The following is a 23,854-nucleotide window of genomic DNA, read 5'->3' on the forward strand; positions in this document are numbered from 1 at the left end:
TTTTTCACTGCGTTAATCCTAAGATCTCTATGTATGTCTGTTGATCTAATATACCATGGAATCTTAAACAGTCTTCTTAAAGCCAGGTTTTGGGCTATCTGTAATTGCTTTATGGTAGTATTTGAGGCTTTGCTATATGTAACACATCCGTACAGTAGTGCTGGTCTAATTACTTGCGTATAAAGTAACTTTCTGTTTTTAAAGTTGAAGTGATAAATATTAAATAGCGGCTTTAATAGAATCTTAGAGCAGCTATTCTGTTTGTATTTCAAATGTTTAAGCCAATTGAACCGTTTGTCAAAAGTAACTCCCAGATATTTTATATTATCCTCCCACCGTATCTCGTTGTGACAAACGCTCACTCTTGGAGGATGCTGTCTTCTTTTTCGAGTTATAAATATAGATTTGGTTTTGTCATTATTAATTTTAATCTTCCATTTTTGGAAATATTCCACCATAAGGTCTATATTTCCCTGTAAAGTATTGCTTACATTTATGGCCTCCCGATCAGAGTAGTAGTATATTCTTTAAAAATTCATTCATTGACAATATATTACTTATGTACTTGATGTGTTTTACGGGAAAAAAGTTAAAAAAATTTCAAAAAATAATGCCATCCTGAAAATTTTTAATTCTCAATATAAATCTGAATCTAAATGAAATATAAAAACTGATTTTACATTTAATACAAATAGTTTTTAAAATGAATTGTCAGTTCCTACTTTAGCTGTTGAGGATTTTGACATTTAATTGTTTTAAAATTCTTATATTACGAATATACTTTAGCTTGTCATATGTAGGCGTAGCATTGCTCTAAATGCAGCATAATAGTTTTCTAGTAGTTCATGTGAGTCTCTTCTACGTTGTTATAAATTATGAGCAATACGAAGAATCCATTGCTAAATTACTGACCACGACGTAATCCAATATTAAGCGTAGATTCAGCTAAATAAAAACATCATGTTTGTTGTTTTTCATTTCAAATTCTTAGAGTTATTTTTTAACTTTATAAGAACGGAAAGTTTAAGGATATATCTAAATTCGGAGAGGTCTATTTATTTATTTAACTTTATAGTGTTGAAATTGAGTTCAAATTTAGGTGCTAATATTTCATCAAGCCATCAACTTTTTCAAAGCAAAAGTTAAAAATACTTTATATTCCCAAATCCAAACTTAGAAACCTAGTTGCACTTTATAAAATCTAAAATATACCTACCATAGTTGTCCATAGTCTAGTTGTCTAAAATACACCATAGTAGTCTCTATAGTACTACCAAATACGTAAATGGTGGTGAACAAGTTTGAGGGGTCTGGCATAACTAAAAACGTAACCGTGTTTGTACATATCTGCATTCAGCACCCGAAGTTCAAAGAACAGCGACACAAGAAGATGCCGAGGACATCGTGGACATAAACAGGCTGTTTAAGCGTTTCTACATGGACTTTATTACAATATTGCTCATATCAAAATAAAAAACGCTATTGCTGAACTTACATTGTTCTTTTTTCACATTACGCTACCGTATTACCCATGTCATGCATTACGTGGAGTAGGTTCTAGTCGACGGCTGGATAACAAATTTTATTTCTGCATGAGCAATTTCAACCGATGTGGATGGTCAGTTTGAAAGTGTCAACTTCTGGATACATTAGATACATTTTTAAATAATTGAAAAGTGATAGAAAATTTGATATGCACAATGCAGTTTCTCAGAAGTTCCTCTAGCAACCATTTGTTAACAATCATTTTTTGTTAAATTTTACCATAAAATTTGTTGTGAATTTTGAATGCTGATTTAATAGAACTGGCAACAGTTAGCGCTTTTACACCTTGCCTTGGATGTGCACCATTTGAACCACACTGGGATAATCTAACAATCTACATAATTTTTATAGTAACATCCCTTTTTGGTAAGTATCACACAATGGATATCGGCAAATCTTCTCCTAGTTGCATGAGTCTTCTAAGCAAAACTAAAGAAATGTTAGAATGTTCCTATATTTTGTTAAATAGTTTAGATGCTCTAACTTTTAGTTACTGAAGAAAACAAAACTGATAAATTTCCATATTAATGTATTTCTGTTACTTATCTTAAGTATAACTATGCACTTATAAAGTGCTATTTAGTAAATATAAATAAGATCGTTACGTTGAAATAAAATGTTGGATATTGTATGGTACATAAGTAAACCTTGATATGTCATAAATATTGATCTCCATTTTCTATTAGTATATTATGTATTTTAGGTTTAATCACATCTTTTTATAGCATTATATAAAAAATGATATATAATATATATAAATAAATGATCAATTCTATATACATATATATCACAAACATATGTTATATATAGACCAAGTTAAGTATAACTATAATTACAAGTTAACCATAAAAAGTTATGGAATTATTGAGCGATTCATGCTTTATGAATAAGTTGTTTAGGGCTTAAATGTTATTGCTGGAAGAAGGGGATGGAGTAAAAATAGTAACGACAATAATGATGAATAATAAGATAAGCTTGGACTTAACGTATTAGGAAGTTTTCCAGTTAAAGAATTGACATGAGTAGATTTCTTAAGATTATACGACAAGATTCGACAAGATTATTGTCGAATTTCATAAAAGTCTAACTTACACATAAGTACATAAAGTTTTTTGCAAATTTGCTTCTTTTTGATGTATCTTGGGGTGGTCCAGTGATCATTCTTAATATATATGACTGATTTCTTTGAAGAATATCCATATTTAAAGCAAGTGCATTGCCTTACAAATAAAGACTATGTATCTAGATTAGTAGTGATCCTGTTACAAAGCAGAACTTGATGTTCTAAGCTTAATGGAAATTGACTGTTCAGAAATCAGTGCAATTAATTGACTTGATGTACTAGATAGGTTATATTATCTATTTGGGGTGTGACAAAACTATTCAGTGTAATTACTGGTGAGAAATCGGTATTAAAGTTGAATGGTAACATTTTTCTTAATTAATTTTGATACCCTATTTAAGTAACAGATTTCTAACAAAAGTAAACGATTTTCAAGTAAGTTTAACGAAATTCAAGAAAAAAAATGAATGCAAAATTATCAAAATATTGAAATGCTAAACTTATTTATCAATAATTTTTTCATTTTCACTCATAATAACGGAATTCACTTTCTTGCACTAAAAGATACATTTTACGAGATAGTAAATACTATTTGCTCTTCATAAATATTCAATGCAGTCAAAAAGTTAATTGAAAGCAAAAATTTTCTAATTCAGTTGAAATGAGAAAAATACTTTTGGCCACATTAAACGATTTATTTACATTAGCAACTTCTCAGACAGAACAAATAAAATCTGAAGAGCAGCAGATGTACATAAAATTCTGATATTTTTATTGGGTTCCATCCACTCTGTGGACTCCTCCATTGAGAAGTACAACTTGTAATTGCCAGTGCAAATATTGTTTCGCCTGTGGTTTTTACTAAAAGAAATATGGTCTCCTTTTAAATCAAATATTATTTCATTTCATCGAAAATTTTCTGGTGAAGAATAATGAAATTTATTTCTATTTTCTTCTGAGGTACAAAAAAAAAATATTTTATGATTTAAATAAAAGTGGATTCCTGATTAATGGCGACAATACACTTTTGCATTTGCAAAAGGGAAAAAATATTTATAAGTACATATAATACTTTTAAGAAATAAATGGGAAATTAAACTATTAACGCTATAGGTTGTTATTAAAAATAATAACTGTTAAACGGACCCATAGGCGGTTTATCATAATTTTACCCAAACCTAGCCTCATAATAGCTTTTAAAGAAGAATATATGGCTTATATATTTTATATTATATAAAAAATTAACCGTTATATGATTCGAAAAAAAACACTACCACAACTTTGTATGTTGGTAGCACTGTACTATGTTATCATGTGAGATATCAAATTTCATTGGGTCTCATTCTTCTTTAGCTTGGGGGATACGTCAGCACATAAACTGATTGTATTTAAGGCTGTAAAAGTCTAGAAGTTACTGTCGGAGACTATTACATTCATAAAAAAGTTACTATATGGCTAACATTTGATCTGGAGATATAAGAGGCCTATGTTTTTTAAAAATAGGAAAGATATGACACAAACCGTCGATTCTGATCTTATAGCCAGATTTAAAATTTTATTTAGTGAGAATTTGAAGTTATGAATGTAAAAAAATGTGGTTTTAAGAAAATTAATCAAAAAATATCCTTAGTGTCTAATTTCATATCTTGGTTATGTGAATTGGTCACCAAAATAGTACGATTTATCACTCACGGATCTTAAACACAAACATCTGACAAGTTATGATGTGCAATTGCTGACTATATGCCATCTAGCCATTGAATATTATCATACTTAACGACAAAGTTAAAACTGTAGGGATAAAAAATTTGCACGTACCAACGGATTATTATACTCCAGTAAATAAAACGGAGAATCTGTGACGTTACTGAATTTTATCGAGCACTAAATAGTAAGTATCTGTCATTTACATTGTTGTTGTTGTGATTTGAGTTAGTACTATTGTGCACTTTTACTCTTTTGTAGCTAGGGGGCTTATCCCTGCCCCACACTAAACTTTAACTATACTAGAGTCATTATCATTTATTTATCTTCTAATAGATGGCGGACCGTAGATCAGCATAACTTCCTGTGCCTCCTGAAGTGGACTTAAGGTTTGTTAGGGTGGGATTGGGCAACGTGTCAACTTTTGTGAATAATTTTAGATCTCTGTTCTTGGTATATATTTTCACTCAGTCGCTTCTTAGATCTCTATGCATGTCTGTTGCTCTAATATACCAAGGAATCTTAAATAGTCTTCTTAAAACCAGATTTTGTTTAATCTGTAATTGCTTTATGGCAGTATTTGAGGCTTTGCTGTATATTACACATCCGTACATTTGTTTTTCGAAACACAATGTGGATAACCCTGTATATTATGTATATACAATCATTATCATATTAATTACAATAACTGCTGTGCACAAAGCTGATCAAATATTAACAACTTTTTACTATTTTCTATAATTATTCAGTAAAATCAATTATCAATTGATTTTCAACAATGCAACGATACATTAAGTCAATTGTGGAATAAATTTCAATAATCCCTCGTTGCATGCGACAACGAGTTAGGAACAGTAATGACCATTATTTTAAAGAGCTTTGCTATTTTTTCTAATAGAGAAGATATCTTTTTAATTATTTGTACAAGGGTCATTATAGTTTTATCACTTAAAGGCAGAAAATCGAATAAAGTTATCAAGTTTCAATTGCAAGCATTATCTGCAACGAATTGGTCACCCCCGCAAGAACTGAACGTATTTTAAAGTATTTTCTCGTTGAACAAAGAGAATTTTTCCACTACTTTGCTTCTGTGAATATTTTGAAGGAAGCAGCACATGCCAGTTGAAAAGAACCAAGAAACCATTTACTAAATTAATGTTATAGATACAATTTCTACTTGATAGAAAGCAGCAGTTAGACTCACTGCCATAATAATAAACATTCCACTGATTTCACTTAAGCTGTCTTACTTACGCACAAAAAATCCTTTAATAAGAGTATTTATGGGTTGGGTTATTGTTGGGTTATAGCTGGGGTTTTCCCTCGCATCATTGCTAAATTGAATTTCTTATGATGGGCTCGAAATGATGTGATATGAGTGAACATGATTACATGCTTAAGATAACAAAAATATTTTGCAAGAAAAATATATATTGATGTATAAAATTCCGGCAAAATTTAAGATATTTCCTTTTTCGCTTTTATTCTGTTCTCTTTTAATTTAAGTCTTTATTTACATAGAAGTTAATCTATCTGTCATGGAATGATGTTTAAGTAACATGAGACGTTATAAGTAAAGTACAGTGCTTTAATTTGTTGTTCTTAGCAGTTAATCATCAAAATAAAACAAAAACACAGATAATTGATGAAAAACATAATGTTTTTAATGGCACTAACCACACATCGGGCAACCCTATGGACAATACAACACCCAAGAACTACAACACCGAATGAACTATCACAAATTAAATAGAAGTGGGAGGAAGCCCGTTTTGCAAACTGTTTAACTGTTTTGGTTTAATGTTTTCTTTTAATGTTTCCTTTTCCTCTTCCACAGAAATATTTTTCTATTTCAAGACATGTTCTGGTGCCAGACATACGAGTTTGCGGTGATATATTCCTTTATTAAGAAAAAAAATGTTTGCAAATATAATGTTGAATAAAAAAATAGTTATTTGAATTGCTATTGGTAGTGACGACATAGTAACACACCCTGCAAATTTTAACCCATAGATCTCTAAACTTTTATTGTATTAAAATCATTAGAATAATCTTTGACCTTATTATTATTGTTCAATTTATTATTAATATACTAAATACTTAATAAACAATCTTGAACTTAATATTAATTAATCTTATATAAAGCAAATTTTGATATATAAATTAAAAGCGATGACGACCCGAACTATTTATTTATCTTATTGGATGTGGGTAGGGTTTTCCATCAATTATGTATTTTGTAGGGATTAGTTAAAAGTTTGGTATAAAACTTTTTACTAGACACCATTGTGTGCCAGATAATGCCAATTAGCAATACACTGAGGGCATAGGTTTATAACCATGGAAGTGGTTATGGAGACATGATGGTGACAAAGCTCCAGTTAACTTGATAATTTTAGGTTTGGATAGTAAAAATAATGAATGGCCAATACGTCAAAGTAGAAGTATTTGAAACAGATAACTCTTTCCAAGAAGAGAACCGGCTTGTGGTGTAATAAATTGTGAATTTCGATCATTTCAATTAAAGCCCTACAACTTTCACGGAATTTCGTCTATATATTTACCAAACACTGCCTGCCTTAAATAACGGTCGTAAGAGACCTACTCCACTCCTTGTTTAGGTAAAGAAATTGTTTATTTCTTCATGTCACATATTTGAATGTATTTGCTTAGGTACTTGACTGAATTGTTCAGACATTATCTGCTTTTAGAGTTATTTTTGAAATAATAACACTCCTAAAAGAGTATACAAAGATATCTGTCGGATAATATTGTGTTTGAAAGACAATAATCTAGTATACATAGTTTTAAAGCATAATAAAGCATAAACGTATTATACCTTTTATTTATTACTGAAGACTGAACTAGTTTATAAAGAAAAGAAAAAATATTAAATTTGATTTTAATGTTAACATGACAACAGTGACTATTACTATTGTATTTATTAGAGAGGTCTTAAGAAGTAGTGAATAACAACAACAAAAAATTCTTTTTATATTATTTTAATTAATTGAATTTTTTTTGTTGTAGTGCATTACTTTTAAAAACCTCTCAATGAAAAGAAATAATATTATTTTTTTAAATAATACAAATTTAAATTTATTACTTTCTACATATAACATTATTTAATAATCAAATTATGTAGTTTAAATAAAAATAATCGGTAGTTTTAGTAAAAAGTGTTTTAAAAGGATAATATGTAAATGAATTTGAAGAAAGGTTGATCCTTACAAATCAAATTATTTTTATTTTGTTTTTATTACTTAATATGCAATATTTAACAATTTAGATTAAACATATACATATATATAATTTAGATAATAATTTAGACTATTTGACATTTAGTATAAGATATAGACAGATAAAACCAGTAGCAGTCCGTTTTGTAGAACGGCTTTTTCTGATACTATAAATATATATATATATCTATGTCTTCTATACTATACAGAAATTGAAATCAACGCTACCAAACTTTACTGGGGATAGAAAGTCACTATGTCGTTTTGATAAAATTAGTTAGTCTGTAATAAGCAATCTATACCTTGAATAGACATATTCTGGCTAGTGCGAGACAGAGATGTGCAATAAATACAAATTAAATTTATTGAGTATTATAATGTACATTATTGGGAACCCATAATCCAATAAATAATATATAAAACAAAATAAATAATCTTATTAGTTATTTATTAGCACTATATACGCATTGGTTATTAAGTAAGACAGGGAATTAAGTGACCGTCACATTGATTGTAGCGCCCTTAAATATCACTTCATTGCGGGTTTATGAATCTAAGGGTGGCTTAAATGAAACTTGCGTGTTGCATTACTTGCCGATTTGTTGAAAAGTGTTAGTTTAATGTCTGTTTCAGGAAATCAAACTGACTCAGCATTAAACTTGCATAAAAATTAAGTACAAATGTTTTTTGCATGCCCGTCTATGTGAGATATGTAACTCTGTTCTGTGTTATTTTAATACAAACTATCATTAATGCTATTATGTACAAAAACTATTCCAGAAGAGTAATTCATTATACGTCAATTAATATTGAAAAATTTTGTTATTATTTACTTCTAAAGAAAGACAATTGAAAATGTTTATATCTTTGAGTACATATATAATTTCTGTAAAGTGGTATAGTAAAATAATATGAAATTACTGTAGATTAAGTATGTATTGTGAAGCTGTAATCATTTTAATCACAGAATTCTTGACAATAGTTTATAAAGTAAAGAAGACTTTAATAAGATTTATTAAATAAATTTCATAGTACAAAATACCGCTGCCTCTTGGTTTAAGTCTTTAAATAAAATCAACAGAACGTTGTAAGATTTTCTTAACTATCATCGTATTATATTAATTATAATTTTATTATACTAATTCTTGCGAGTACATTCTTAGACATTACAAGACAAATTCTACTATTAAACTAAGATTTATTATTTGTCTACTACTAATTTCTTCTAGTACTTTTACTAACACGTAATCTGATCTCTTGGCACATTTTCAGTAAAGTCTTTTCAGTCTAATAATCTAATATTTTGATTACATTTGATCTGAACTTAAGCTTCATTAATTGACTTTCTTACCAATAAAAATTAAAAATATATTATATAGGACTAAATACTTTTAATATTTTGTATTAAAATCTCAATGTCGACGAGATCTACATCATTGCTTTTGGTACTGGCAGAAATATACTTCAAGTTGTTGGCTGGCGTTTATACTTTGTGAACTCTTCAAAAATTTCACTGTCTTTGCATCACCGTAATGAACAACGACTATATCTGCCTGGCGATCAAACGAAAAATTACCATAACCAATAAATGTTAATAGAAGATTAGTTAGCAATGATGATGTAGAGGTCTAGACTGACGCTCCACAACTGGCTTATCCTACCTGTGCTTTCGAATGACGCAAAAACATAGACGCTATTGTAGAAAAAGTTTTTGTTTTGAGAAACAAAAACTTTCAATCTGCTTTGTAAAATCTTCTGTTCTTTAAAAGCTGGAGACGACTACCGTATCTAAAAGAGCCACAAGCTATACGAGCTTTATCACATTATTGATATAACTCAGTTAATTGATATCCAGTAGCTTCGCTGGCTTGTCATATCGTAAGAATGAATGAAGATGCTCCAGCTACAAAGGTATTTGAAGCGGTAGTTGAAGGAAAAAGGCATAGAGGTAGATCATGTCTCTGTTGTAGCGATCAAGTTGAGGGAGCACTAACCTTACTTATTGTACGGGACTGGAGAAAGCGCGCAAACAACAAAAGCAACAAAACCTGATAAATATGTAAGTACATAACAATGTCCTTTTTTATGATCTTCATAAACTTAATTTGGTTTGAAACTTTCAGTTATCATTCTATCAATGAGTATTTTAAGAGTGTATCACGTATATCAACTTTTAAAGATTTTATTATATCTTCATTATCATCAAACCCAATAGATTTCTGTTCACGTACATAGTACCCACCTCATCTTCTTTATAATCCATTAAGACTGTTTTCATTTCTAAACTTAATAGTATGTCAAAATAAAAGATTTTGTATAGTAAGGTATTTTTAGTCCATATAACATTTTGAAGTAGATATTCAAATGATAGTAACAAACTGTATTTTATTATTCAGCTAGATTATTTTCGCAGTTAAAGAAAGATTTTCTTTCAACTTCATTACTTGCCATCATAGCTCCAATTCTTTATTTATTTTTTTAATTCCAATTCTTTTTTATCTATAACTTTTAGCTTAAAAGTTGCCTATGAAAAGGTATTCTAGCAGTTAAAGGAAATATATTGCTATAAATTTATACATTTAACTTGTGATGTACACAAATATTAACCCAGTAGAGCTGGCAAAGCCTTCCAAGTGACTTCTAATGCAATTGCAGTCTAAGTCTAAATATGCTAATGTGTGAAGAATTCACTGGACAGTCGTCGGACACATGAAAATACCGGAAACCAAATGTCAAGTGTACAAGTTTTCCTACTTGCATTTGAGCTGCTTTTGTTAACTGTTGAATTAAGTATCTGGTAGATGTACTTATGCTCACTTAGTACTTTACCAGAGGAAGCCTTTGAAGTTTTTTTTAAAAATTATAGGAAACGATGAAAACAACGGAATTCTCTGTTTACTTGAAGTTTCAAATATTAATTTTGTTGAATTTAAAAAATTGTTGTTTGATACAAAAAAAAAAGGAAATATATCTTAATAATAATTATCTTAATTTAAGTTAATATCTTTATTAATTTTTTAATAATTGCAATAATTATAATTAAGTTTGTAACTCATTTGAATGAAAAAGTACTTTTGGGATATTTGTATCTTTATTTGTGTTTATTTTGTTCATTGCAGTCTTCAACTGCATCTTCTTATACTTCAGCTTTTCCGGTTTCAAGTTTGTTCAAAAGTGCAGTCATGAACTTGAAAAGGTATCGAAAATTTATTGCGATCACTTAATGGATTTGTTTGCAGTTTAATTTATCAGTGACAGACAAATTTACACTAAAAGCTTTTTCTGTAATTTAAAAACTTTGGCCTTAAACGGATTAAAATCCTTCAGTAATTTCCACCTATGCCTTGTAATAAATAAGTAAAGGTGGATTAAAAAATGTGACTGAAACGTAGTTACAGAAAATAAATGTGTGATGGTCTTGTATTAATCGAAAATCAACAAATGCTTCATTTAGTCCATCCATTTTCAAAAACAAGAAATTCGTAGGCTTCTTCAATCTGTACTGAATTCGATTTATGACCTAAAAATTAAATTTTAATAGATTAGTACAATTTATGATAGATAAGCTAACAACACATTATATAATTTTATAAACTTATTTGCATATTTTTAGGCATTCTAAAGCTAATATAAAAATATTTAACAGTGATGGCAGAAAATTTGCAGATTAATCCATTCATTATTAAAATGAGTGCTATTCAAAATTAAATCCAAAATATAATTTTTTAATTTTTATTTAATAATTACTTAAATATATGTAAATGAACATATATACAGGGTTCCCAGTTTTTGCATCCGTAAGTAAACGGGCATAAAATACACTTGTAATTGAGATTTTGATCAAATTTTTATCTTATCATTAAGTGTGAAATGGAACATCACTCAAATATTCTTCAAGAGATATCTTATAGTTATGAATCTTATTTTGATGACTTGTCCACATATATATAGTTAGTAAAACTATGATATCTTCGCACAATAACCAAAAATGGGAAGAATTCATGGGCAGCCTTGAACTCGGGAATAAAAGCTTTTGGGGCCTAAACAAGTATTTTAGAGTCAAGAACAAAATCATAACTCCTCCAATACTTGGTGCTGGAGGGCTAAAATTTACAGACTATGAGAAAGCTGAAGAATTCGCCCACTCCTTGGAACTCCAATTCCAAGTGAACTGTGACGAAGATGATGACATTAATTACGAGGAAAATGTTGTTGAGCAGGCCAATAGGATTCTGAACTCTAGCAACTCTTCTACTATCCCTTCCACTAATCACTGTGAAATAGCATTAATAATAAGTAATCTCAACAAACGATCTGCCCCGGGTTATGATGGTATCGGCAACATCTGTCTTCAAAACCTTCCAGAAAACGTCCTCACCAAAGTAGCGGAAATAACCAATGCAATTCTTAAATTTGGGTACTTCCCTATTTGTTGGAAAAAAGCGAAGGTCATCATGCTTCCTAAACCAAACAAAGACCTGAAGTTCCCACAGAATTGGCGTCCCATCAGCTTGCTTCCTACTCTGGGGAAAGTAGCAGAAAGAGTCATTCTGGCAAAATTGAAAGACCACCTAAGCTCGAATAATATAATTCCTGATGAGCAATTTGGCTTCAGAGACAACCACTCAACGGAATTACAATTGGCCAAAATAGCACAACATATACAATCTGCACTTAGAAGAAGGATGTCGACTGGTCTTATCTCTTTTGATGTCGCTAAAGCCTTTGACAAAGTCTGGCACTCGGGCCTAATTGTGAAAATGGCTGCTCAGAACTTTCCGCCATCTATTATCAAGCTCATAGGCAGTTTCTTAAATAAAAGGTCGTTCCAAGTCAAAGTGAACAATTCAACCTCTTCAGTAAAATCGATACAGGCTGGAGTACCACAGGGGTCGCCGTTATCTCCACTGCTCTATAGCCTGTTCACTGCAGACATACCGAAACTCGAGCCTTCTATGTTATCGCTTTATGCTGACGACACTTGTATTGTGTACTCAGACAAAATAGCCTGCAATGTCTCCAATACCATACAGGGTCACATTGACGTGCTTGTTCAGTATTTTAAAAAGTGGAAAATAAAACTGAACGCAGAAAAGACTCGGGCAATTTTTATTACCAGGAAGCGCCGCCAAGCTCCCAGAAAATTAAAGGTAGAAGAACAAGAAATAGAATGGGCCGATACTCTCAAATACCTAGGCATAACCTTTGATAACAAGCACTCCTGGAAAGCACATTTCAAGTCCAAACGAGCTCAAGCTGCCCGAATATTACACTCCCTTCACCCGCTCATCAGCAGCAATAAGCTCAACATAAAGAATAGAGTTAGCATATTTAAGCAAATTATTAAACCAAGACTACTATATGGCAGTATAGCGTTTTGCCAAGCGCCAAGCTCAACTTTAAAAATTCTTCAAAGAGGGCAAAATATTGCCTTAAGAAAACTGGTCAACGCCCCATGGTATGTAAGAGGAGCTGATATCCACAGAGATCTGAGAGTGGATTCAGTTGAAAAATACATTAAAGATCGTGCTCTGAAACTGTTCAATACAATTGACAGTCACAATAATCCAACTCTCAGTATCCTAAAAATACAGCGAAATTTGATAAACACAGGCAGATACAAAGACATCAGGTCCATCATATTATAAAGCCCCGTAAAGCCCCGTATTTAGTGTGACTTAAAACTGTCCACAGATAAAATAGAGTAAAGGTGCTGATTCACCAACTCAGATGTCTGAATATCAATAATAATAACTGAGCCATATCTCAATAGATGTTAGTTTTTAAAGTTTAGTGGTGACAAATCTCGTGATCTTGGTGGTCAATATATATCACATTCATATTTTGAATAGCTTGCCAAAGGCATTAAAAATTATTCGGCTGTACTGATCAATAATGACGGTTTGTTTTATGGTTTTGAATAATTACTATACTGAAATAATTTTAAAAAAAATCTTTGTTGGTGATGATAAACTAGAGACGCAATAGAAACGGGCTTGTCAAATTCCCACAATTATGACAGTATTCAATGATAATAAGATATACAAACAATATTTTGTAATTCATTTTAATAATTTAACTAAGCTTATTAATTTATAAACTTTATGTTGTGATGAAAAACAATGCAAGTTTTTTTTTCTTTCGATCCAATAGAACAAAAAATGAAGACACAAACTATAGTTTTCAAAAGACTGACGTTTGCTAAGGATATGCCATCCAGCAGTAGGTCGAAACAAAATTGGCATAAAAAGGCCATTACCTTGCTTTACCTTCGATGAAATAGAGATCAAACGAGAGTCAAACAATCCAGAAGTTCGAAATAGACTCAGTGTTATACAATAGATAAATAAAACTTGTGTTTAGATGTAGGGAAGATATTATAAATAAATGAATGTGTAAAATAACATATCAATTGTCAGTAGTAAAGATATGAGTCATGTAAATTAATTTTTATTAGTACTATTTCTCAATCAGACGACTCAGCAATCAAACCATCCTTTCCAACAATACAAACATTAGTTGAAATGTATATAGTATATACTATATATAGTACTATTTCTGGCGTACCCAGAAATAAAATTAGAGAGAATGTAACTGTGTTAAAGTTCCTTTGTAATATAATAATATACAGTCAGATGGCTAGCTTTAACCTCTGGGAGAATCCAACTGGGTGAATCCCTAATAAACTGTGCCTTTAGTAATATACTGTGTGAAGAGTTAGCTCTGAATGAAACTAGCTCAATACTATATATGTATGTGTACATATCCGGAATTTATTCGTTCATGTATACAGTGCTATAAAATTTTTGCAATAATTCTTTCCGATCATGCTAATGCTAAAATCAAATATAATGAAATATCTGATTAATGTATACTTCTAATGCTTTATCAATGGAATCATTGTGATTCGTTGGGGGTTTTTTGTAAGCTCACTGTTTGATTAACTTAGTGAAATAGTTCAAATTAGTTATATACAAATATATGTTTTCTCTTTATATATGTTATTTAATAACATATAATTTTAAAATATCTTAGATCTAATTTAAACTCGCATGTATTTTCTGGTTAAAAAAATATTTATGGTTGTACATAGCACTGAAATATATATCACGAACATATTGCATTTGTTGCATTATCACAAAAAAATATATTTTTGAAAAGTTGGAATGGTTAAAGTTTCGACTTTAATACTCATCATCAAAAAAAAAAAATCATTGCACTTATTTATACCACAATAAATTTCATATTTATATTTATATTATGTATATATTTATATTTATATTATATTTATATTTATATTATATATATTTATATTTATTAACACTTTTAAAATAAGCATTAATTATGTTAAAACCAGTGCCTTCAATAGTTAAGTATTTACAAAATAAAAATCAAAACTATACCTACATTATAATAAAATAATTGATCTCCTCCAACTATTTCTAGGAGTGGTATAAAAAGTAATCCCTGTAAAAACGTTGGTGAATTCATATAACTTCCAGAACTTCTTCGTATTGCATATTATATATAAATTTAATCCAAATAAATTTTTATTAATTTTTCTTTCAGTTTTTTAATTTATTTAATTTCACATCCTTACCACTTTGTTCTATTTATTAAAATGATGTGAGCGCTAATATTGAAGATTTCACCACATTACTTTCATATAACTATTACTCTAGCGATTTTTTTCACACAATCACCTAATAAAATATAAAAATATTTGTTAATAAAAAAACATTAGTAAAACACAGAGCTATTAAAAGCCCATCTAATCTAATCTGTATACATTACATCCGCGGAAAAAGTCAAACGGAAATAAATATTCATAGTTTTTATTGCTAACAGATGCCGACTAATGGAAAATAATTGTAAACATTTTAAATAGCGAAATCACACAGAAGCCGTGAGCTATTTTCCGTGACGAAATAGAACAGAGCATTATGGTATATTCGCGATTTATTGGACCACCAACAACACCAGTTTGTGACGGCTTTGATTAAAGTCAGAACTGACACGCTATGGAACCCAATGAGTTGAACTTAAATACTTAATAAGGTTTATTAATTAAGCTGTTATGCTCATTTCTCTTCACAGTCCGTCATCCTATATGAGAAATAAATTGCGAAATTCAGATATATAATGTATTACATATTTTGTGATTATATATAATTATTATATTAAATAATAATAAAATTATATATTTATTAAAAAAAATAGAATCTGCTAAACACTTATCAATTATATGAGTTAAGTTTTAATTGTAAATTTAATAAAAATTTAAGCACGTATATAAGTATATATATACTACAGTTTAAAATACTATTTTTTATAATACATATGTTACCATTACTAAGTAGAGTACATTGTACAGTAACCTCAGTCATTACACTTTTGATTAAACTGATCACCTTTGATGGAGTTATTTTGTTTCCTATGCTGCATAACTGAACAAGTCAGAAAATGGGACAGCATCATTTCACAAAATCGCCAAAGCTTGATCTCTGGAACACATTGAGAATTTTACTTTTAGAGCAAAGACTCTAATTGAAACTACATTCAAGGTAGTTTCTCTTAACTTGCTTTTTTCCTCCTATACTTTTTAAATTGTGAACCTTCCCAGTACCTGAGCGGTCCAATTATATGACGTTGAGATTTTCATTTGGAGAGACAGTCAGAGCTTTACAAATACATATAGTATACATAAATTAATTGTCATTATAATAATAGTTATATATTATAATCTTTTTTGGAATATATATAAAGACATAGATTACGTATCGTTATATACATATTGTATATAATAAAATATATGTTAATGAACTTTCACAGCAAATTAATAAAATTTCAAGTTCGAACATATAAGTCGAACTTTTTTGGAATATATATAAAGACATAGATTACGTATCGTTATATACATATTATATATAATAAAATATATGTTAATGAACTTTCACAGCAAATTAATAAAATTTCAAGTTCGAACATATAAGTCAAGTACGAATTTGGGTTAGTTGACTAATGAACACTGACTCTGAGCTTCAAATTTAGTAGGATACGAGTTCAACCCAAGCGGTCTTAAAAAATTATCTTTAATATTTCAAATTACTTTTTAATAATAATAATATTATCATTCTTATAACTTTTAAAATGTATATTTATACTTTATATAACGTATGCATCTTTGAGCAATTATAAATATACTTCAAAAAATATTAGTGGTATTCATTGCTTCGAACAATGGGCGCTTGTTAACTAAGTAACATTGTAACCCTGTAATTATAAAAAAAAAAAAATACATTTCAAACATTTTTCCGTACCCCTTGGTGATGGGTTCTTGTTTTATTGTTGTAGTGTGTGTCGTAAATTCTGGAGTCAACATATAAAATCTTAGTCATTTTCTTTAGCCTTAAAAATTTAAGAATATTGAATGTGCTCCTGTGACTCAAAGCATTGACGATTATTGAGCTTATAATTCGAAATCGTGAATGTCATAATTTTCTTTTAATATGTAGTTTGCTGTATTCACTTAAATGAATTTTGCACATACAAAAAAACTTCCATAATACACGATACAACATCGTTGTTATTGCAAATTTTTGTTTTCTTTCTTAATATGCTTTTGCATTTGCAATGCATCAAACAAAGAAGAATACAAAATGAAATAAGAAAAGAATAATTTCTGAATAAAAGTACTGTTATGCTTGAAAATTTCTAAAAAAAAATACTTTTTTAATATTAAAAAATTTTTATATTTCCCCTTTAATCGTTTGTAGAATATATTTACAATATATGTACATATAATGCCATGTACGGTATATATGTATATACCCAACATATAATCCCATGTAGGGTATATTCGTAATATACGTATACTTGTACGTAGGGTATTTTTCAATAGGCGTTTATCCGTATATAGAGTATATTTTCAATATACGTATACTTGTACATAGGGAAAGAACATTTTGGTTCAATGAGAAACATTCTGTATAAATTAATTAAATTAAATAAAATTAAATTAAATAAAATTAAATTAATTTAAATTGTGAAATGTGATGATTAGTAATTACGATTGTTAACGTTTGTTTTGTTTACTGGGAAATATTTTCAGTATTTTTGCACATACATGTGTTTCATTTTTTGCTCAATGTTTGCTATAGGCACGAACATATACAAAATTTATTATTTTTTTTATTAATTCATTCATTGTCCAAAATCAGCTCAGTTTAATTTTATTTTTGGAAGTTTCTGTAAAATTTTTTAATACCAAATGTTAATCGAATATTTTTCGATTTGACCTCAACTTAAACTTGATCGAAAATTGCATTACATATACATACCTATATTTTGAAATAAGAGAAATGTGGATTATTTCAAGATAGGCATGATCCCAATTCCCCGACATGCTAATGCAACTTTTATAATTACGTTGTATCGGACGTTTAAGTAGGAAATTCTTACATGAAATCCACCAATGTTAAGTAGACGCCCTACGTATTTCGAGAAGAAACCGTTGTCCCCACATAGTTTAAAAGAAAAAGTTGCTCAAAATAGCTGAGCCTACCAAAATCTGTGGTAAAAGCCAAAGTGTGTTTTAAGTTTTCTGTAAATGAAATAAAAATGTTTCGATTTGCAAATTGGATATATTTTTCAATAAATTTATTATTTAATTTATGCAATAATATTGTAGTGTGCTCTACTTATTGTGCATAGTTTCAAAGTTTTTAATTAGAAATAAATCCTTTCTATCAGGTCACTCTTACACTGTAAGACTGCGTAAGGCGCAGGTCACTGCGTCTTAGGGATATCAATCTTATAGAAGCATACTAATTGATTATTGTCAGTTTAGTTATTATGTCAGGAAACTAAACAGTTGCTTTAACGACTTATATCGCAGCTGTGAGTGAAATGAAGGAAATACTTTATATTGGAGTACGATACACAATATACATTCTTACTATTCTCAGTTGTCCCATATTCACATCCTTCTCTTATTAAGTGTGAGAATCGAAACCTAGCAAAAATAAATAAATACTAAATAAAATGAGAATGAGTCTAAAATCAGATGTTAAATAAAGTGCAAATGTTCTGGAATAACCAGCAATGCCTAATATTGCTACCCTGCAGCCGTCCGCAGCATAGCTACAACATTCCATGGGTTTACTATTTAATGGAGCTAAGTCAATCATAGGATTTCATTCTAAAGAGAATCATTAAAGGCTAAAAGTTGTGGTTTTAAACAAGTTATATAAAAACTTATTATATAATTTATACAGTAGTCAAATAAGACACTATCCCTAATTAAAAACAAATGAAGATGATAACCGCCTAATTATTGATTGTGGATATATGGCATTTATTTATTTATTATGTATAAATGTACAAAAACAAGAAGATAATTGTTTTAGGACAAAATTTTTAAATACATTAAAAAAAATTGTTATATATATATGTAACAGAATTAAAAACAAACCGTTTTGAGTTTTATTTAGCTAATAACTCTTATTCAAAGCTACCGAGTCTACTATCCAAAAGCTACAAGTTGCTCAAAGTCATGCTCTCCGAAGGCTCTTCAAAGTACCATGGTACATCCGCACGAATGACATACTATGAGACCTTAGAATAGATCCGGTCAAAAAATACATAAGGGACAGAGCTCTGAAGACAGGCTGCCCTACTTAGCACTATCTACTCTCAGAGTAATCACTAACCGCATTGGACGGTACGCAGATCTTAGATCAATCATTGAATAATCACAAAGATTATCAGGAATACTCAAATTAGTCAGTGCGATGGGCGGGACTCTGCGGAATCACCCCAGCTATCATAGAGTAAAAGTGCCCAGATGCACTAACTCGGAAAAGGCTTAACAAATACATATATCTTATTCACACGAGTATAGAAATAAACTGTTTCTCCCTCAAGCACAAAGCAAAAATAAAAAATAATCTCACTCTCACTTCCGATCATAGATATAGTATAAATATTTTAAATTCCTTTGAACATTTTTGGTAATGTGTTCATCCCTATTCATAAATCAATACTTGACATATCCTATTTGGAATTAATGCATATAACTCGGATATATAATTAAAAACACCATTGTATTGTAATCCATTGTACCATTGCAATGTAATGAAAAACTTTAACTAAGTTTAATATCTTAATATGGCTTAAGTCTGAAGTTATGGGAAATAAAACATCACATTCTGGTGGCTTACATACTAATTTACAATCCATATCATGTAAATTAGTGTAATAAAATATTGTCCAAAGCAGAGGTTCAAATATATCACCAAGAAATAGAAAAAACTGGCATAGATGTCGTGGTATGCCATTGAATTCAACGTTCTCATTCAAAATCGTAGCTTACTGGCAGTACCATATAAAAGCGATCGCTCCTTACACTCATCGATGTAGCCTATACAAATGACAGCATTTATTTCATGCATTATAAACATATTAGTTCTAGCCTGAGAAGTTTTTTAAATTATTCTTTTTCTTGTCTGAGAAAACAGTCGCGATGCCAGTTCATGTGATATAAACGTAGCCAAAGTTGAGGCGTTGTATCTTATGACCTGAATTAAGTGTAGATAATTTTTCAATTTTATATCACTTTGGTTTAGTTTGAATATTTTTTCTTTTTCACAAATTAAGACTACACAAAAATGGGGCGAATAGCGTAAATATTAGTGTTTTTTAAAAAATACTTAAGAACCTAAACTGGAATCCTGACCAAACACTATAGGTTGTTTTTATTATCATACCAAATTTTTTTTGTTAGGACAAGACTGAAACCAGAAAACGCGTACTTGGAACTTGCTTTGCACTATACCTATATAACTAAAGGAAAAAGCTATATAGAGTACCTTAGATCAAATGAAATGAAATTGGTTAAGTATTACATTTGATTGAAAAAATTTAGCTTAGAGAAATAATCTGAATCCATAAAAGGTGCACAATAGAATTTTAAGTCGCAAAACGAAATTCTCCAAGTTAACTATCAATAAATTAATTATTTCTTATTTATTAATTATTTATGATTTATTTAATTAATTAATTTTAAAAAATGAAATCGTTTTAATTTAATATATTGTAGTATATTGCTAAAAACTCATCTGACCATTGTTATTTCATCGCCAAACTAATACATGAAGTTATTACTGAACTGAGATACAATCATGTTTTGCAACTTAGAACAAGACTAGACCTTGTTCTGTTTCATATACCATAGTACAAAATTTTACTAAATTCCGCCCAAGAAATTCAAACATACGATACCAATTTCTAAACTAACTGTAATTCTAGATATATCAAAAACTTTATGTCATTGATGTCAAGAATAATTTGGAATTTATTCCAAACCACTTTGCAGATAAGTTAGGACTCAAGTTTAAAAATAACTTTATTATAAAAGATATAGCAAAATAAAGAAACTCCATAATAAACAACTTATTTAAAAGACAACTTACTTTTATTCGAATACTAATGTATTATGGTAGGTAATATTATAAAAAAGATTTCTTCTATTTCGGATAAATATTTATTGACAAAAAAATGGATGAAGTGTTATTCGTTCGTAATTATAGATATTAAAGCAGAATACTATCCCAATTTAACACTATATAATGAAAATGTAATCGCTTTGTTCCTAAAAGCACCAATAAATTTTGCTTCACCAAATCTATTGATTCGTTTGAGCCTTGTGTGAGTCGACGTTATTAAATCTGGTGATCTGATTTTAACATTATAATTTAATTTAAATTATATCAAACTTTTTTGTGTATTTAATATAATTAACTTAACAACCAATTTCTATTTTTTCTCCATAATAATTATAATGAAATTTTGTATTTATAAGCGGTCAATTCAACGAATTCAGTAGTTCTCGTCGAAGTGTTAACGAATAATCATGTTTGTCAAAATTACTATTTTATCTGTTATAGCGACTTTATATCTGGTATAAAATAATTAAAATAATTAAAAATTAAAATATATTATAGAAATAATTTTATAATTACAGTGCAATGTTGCTGCTGGTGCTGATGTAGATTGCAGTAAGCGTCCTGAACGTATGGTAAGTTCTATTGTGAAATCCGATGAATTGAAAGAAAATATAAAATATGAATTTTAGAATCCTAAAACATGCTGTCCAGTTCCTGACCTAATTACCAGTGAAATAAAAGAAAAATGCAAGCAGTATGGAGGTTCATCATCTGAATCTACAGAGACAAGTAACGAATCGAGTAGCTCCAGTTCTTCATCGAGACCGCGTCCACCACACCATCATCATCACCATCATCCGGTTAGAAGAATAAAAATATAATTACTGTTACTTTTCCTAACAAAAATTTTTTTTTCATACTAGTGCTTTATGTCATGTGCTGTTAACGAAACTGGCATTATGAACGAGAACACAGTCGATGAGGCTAAACTACAAAATTATCTCACCTCAGTTGTTAAAGTTCAAAATGAAATGGTACCAATAATCACAGCCGCATTCAAAACCTGTGCCGCAAGAAGTGAAGAATTTAAAGCAAAAATGAAGAATAACCCACGTCCATCGCCACCACCTGGTGACCGCATGGCACGTTGCAATCCTGGTTCAGGCATGATTATGATGTGTGTTTTCGGTGAAACAATGGATAATTGTCCATCTTCCATATGGAACAACACTCAACAATGCAATGATATGCGTGACTTTATGAAAAGCTGCAAACCAAAACCTGGTATGCCACCAAAAGCTCAATAGATAATGGATGTACTCGCATAGGAAATATTTTAGAATTTGTGAAAGTAAAAATATTTGATGATTGAATGTTTAAAAATACTATAATCTAAAGTTATTAAAAAAGTTTCAAAATTGCAAAAATTTATGCCTAAGATACTTTTTTCTCTTGTGTGTTGTTGTGGTTCGTTATTCGAAATTTCTATATAGGGGTTCTTACAGTGTCGTTTATGGATATTACAGGTACTCTACATTTAAAAACAGTATTTTAGATACATGATGTAAGCAAAGTCAATTTAAAAATTGTTAAAGATGAATTGGACGGGTTTTAACAAAAAATGACCTCTAACCTCCGATTTGGTTGAAACGAGCTCTATTCATTAAATAAGAATACCCGTATCTCGGCAAAAAATTTTAAAATTTTTGAGATTTGGCATTGTAAACATATTTTTAAACGGTTTTTTTTCATGCTCAATAATAAAACTTTAATATTTTTTATTAAACTCTATATTTCGACTCTCCTTGAGAGTCATCATGAGGATTCCGATTATAAGTTACTATTATTAAAAATGCATAAACGTCCTCCTCTTTGTTCGATTGTCTATATTATCATCTACACTATCGTCTATATTTTTAAACGACCATATCTGAGACTATAAAAATGATAGAAACTTAAAATTTGTTGCCTTTTAAAGATGATTGTACTTTCAAGAAATAGTTTAAACAAGATTGTTAATATTTATGTTAAAAATAGTATTCAATCCATAACCTGAAGAATAAGTTATACCATAAAGGTATTAACTATAGTTTATTTTCCTAATTTTGAAAAGTCAAAACTATATCTAGGCAATAAGTACAGCTTAAAACAGAACCATAACCCCTAGTGAAAAAACAAAAAACCTGCATTTACTAAATGAGTTTTCAATATTTTATAGTTCTCTGAAAGCAATAGAAATATATTTTTCCTCTTCAAAATAAGGACCATGTTATGCAGACAGTCATGGTCACATAAAAATTTAAACTGATTGTTTTTGTCAATGTAAATTAAAACTTTGAGATTGAAAGCAAGCTCACGACAAAAAGGCTTTTTGTTTATTGTCATATTGTCACATTAATGTCAAAATTTACACCTTTTAGGAGCGAAGGCGCATAAATTATCATCTTATAATCTGAAAAAAGCATTAAAACTATTCATTGTTAGGACCAGTAAAAGCGCAAAAGTAGCAAAACCATTCTTCATATGACTGTCTACATAACATAGTCATAAGGCAAAATAAATGTTATATATAATATAATTATAAAATAATTATATTTCACAGCAAATTAACAAAACTCCAGAAAAACGTGCGAACATAAAAGTCAAGCACGGGTTTGGGTCAGTTGGATAGAGTGCGCTGACTCTGAGCTTCAAAATGCCGAACAGCATGAGTTCGGTACTTGCAGTCTCAAAATGAATTTTTGTTGTTGCCATTCACTTCTATTCGAAAAAATCTCTTTATATTAAATATATCTAATCTAGTTAGCTTATTAAAAAATATGTAAATTGTTTAGTTAATTGAAAATACAATACATTTC

The 23,854-nt window shown here is 29.5% G+C and overlaps 2 protein-coding genes across 3 annotated transcripts in view; both read left to right on the top strand.

Annotated features, from left to right (window-relative positions):
- Window positions 1–23,854, top strand: part of LOC119683666 — a 323,964-nt gene that overhangs the window by 69,073 nt on the left and 231,037 nt on the right. The window lies entirely within an intron of this gene.
- Window positions 21,421–22,373, top strand: LOC119683674 (general odorant-binding protein 67-like). Its single transcript, XM_038097478.1, has 4 exons — window positions 21,421–21,511; window positions 21,575–21,628; window positions 21,686–21,856; window positions 21,920–22,373. The coding sequence occupies exons 1-4, from the start codon at window positions 21,464–21,466 to the stop codon at window positions 22,301–22,303; spliced, it is 657 nt and encodes a 218-aa protein (XP_037953406.1). The 5' UTR covers window positions 21,421–21,463; the 3' UTR covers window positions 22,304–22,373.

This window comes from Teleopsis dalmanni, chromosome 2 (assembly GCF_002237135.1).
Source record: "Teleopsis dalmanni isolate 2A chromosome 2, ASM223713v2, whole genome shotgun sequence".
Classification (NCBI taxonomy): Eukaryota; Metazoa; Arthropoda; class Insecta; order Diptera; family Diopsidae; genus Teleopsis; species Teleopsis dalmanni.

Coding starts and splice junctions, on each gene's coding strand:
- LOC119683674 (XM_038097478.1), top strand. CDS start 21,464: ATGTTTGTCAAAATTACTATTTTATCTGTTATAGCGACTTTATATCTG. Junction 21,629..21,685: donor GTAAGCGTCCTGAACGTATG/GTAAGTTCTATT, acceptor TATGAATTTTAG/AATCCTAAAACATGCTGTCC. Junction 21,857..21,919: donor ATCATCATCACCATCATCCG/GTTAGAAGAATA, acceptor TTTTCATACTAG/TGCTTTATGTCATGTGCTGT.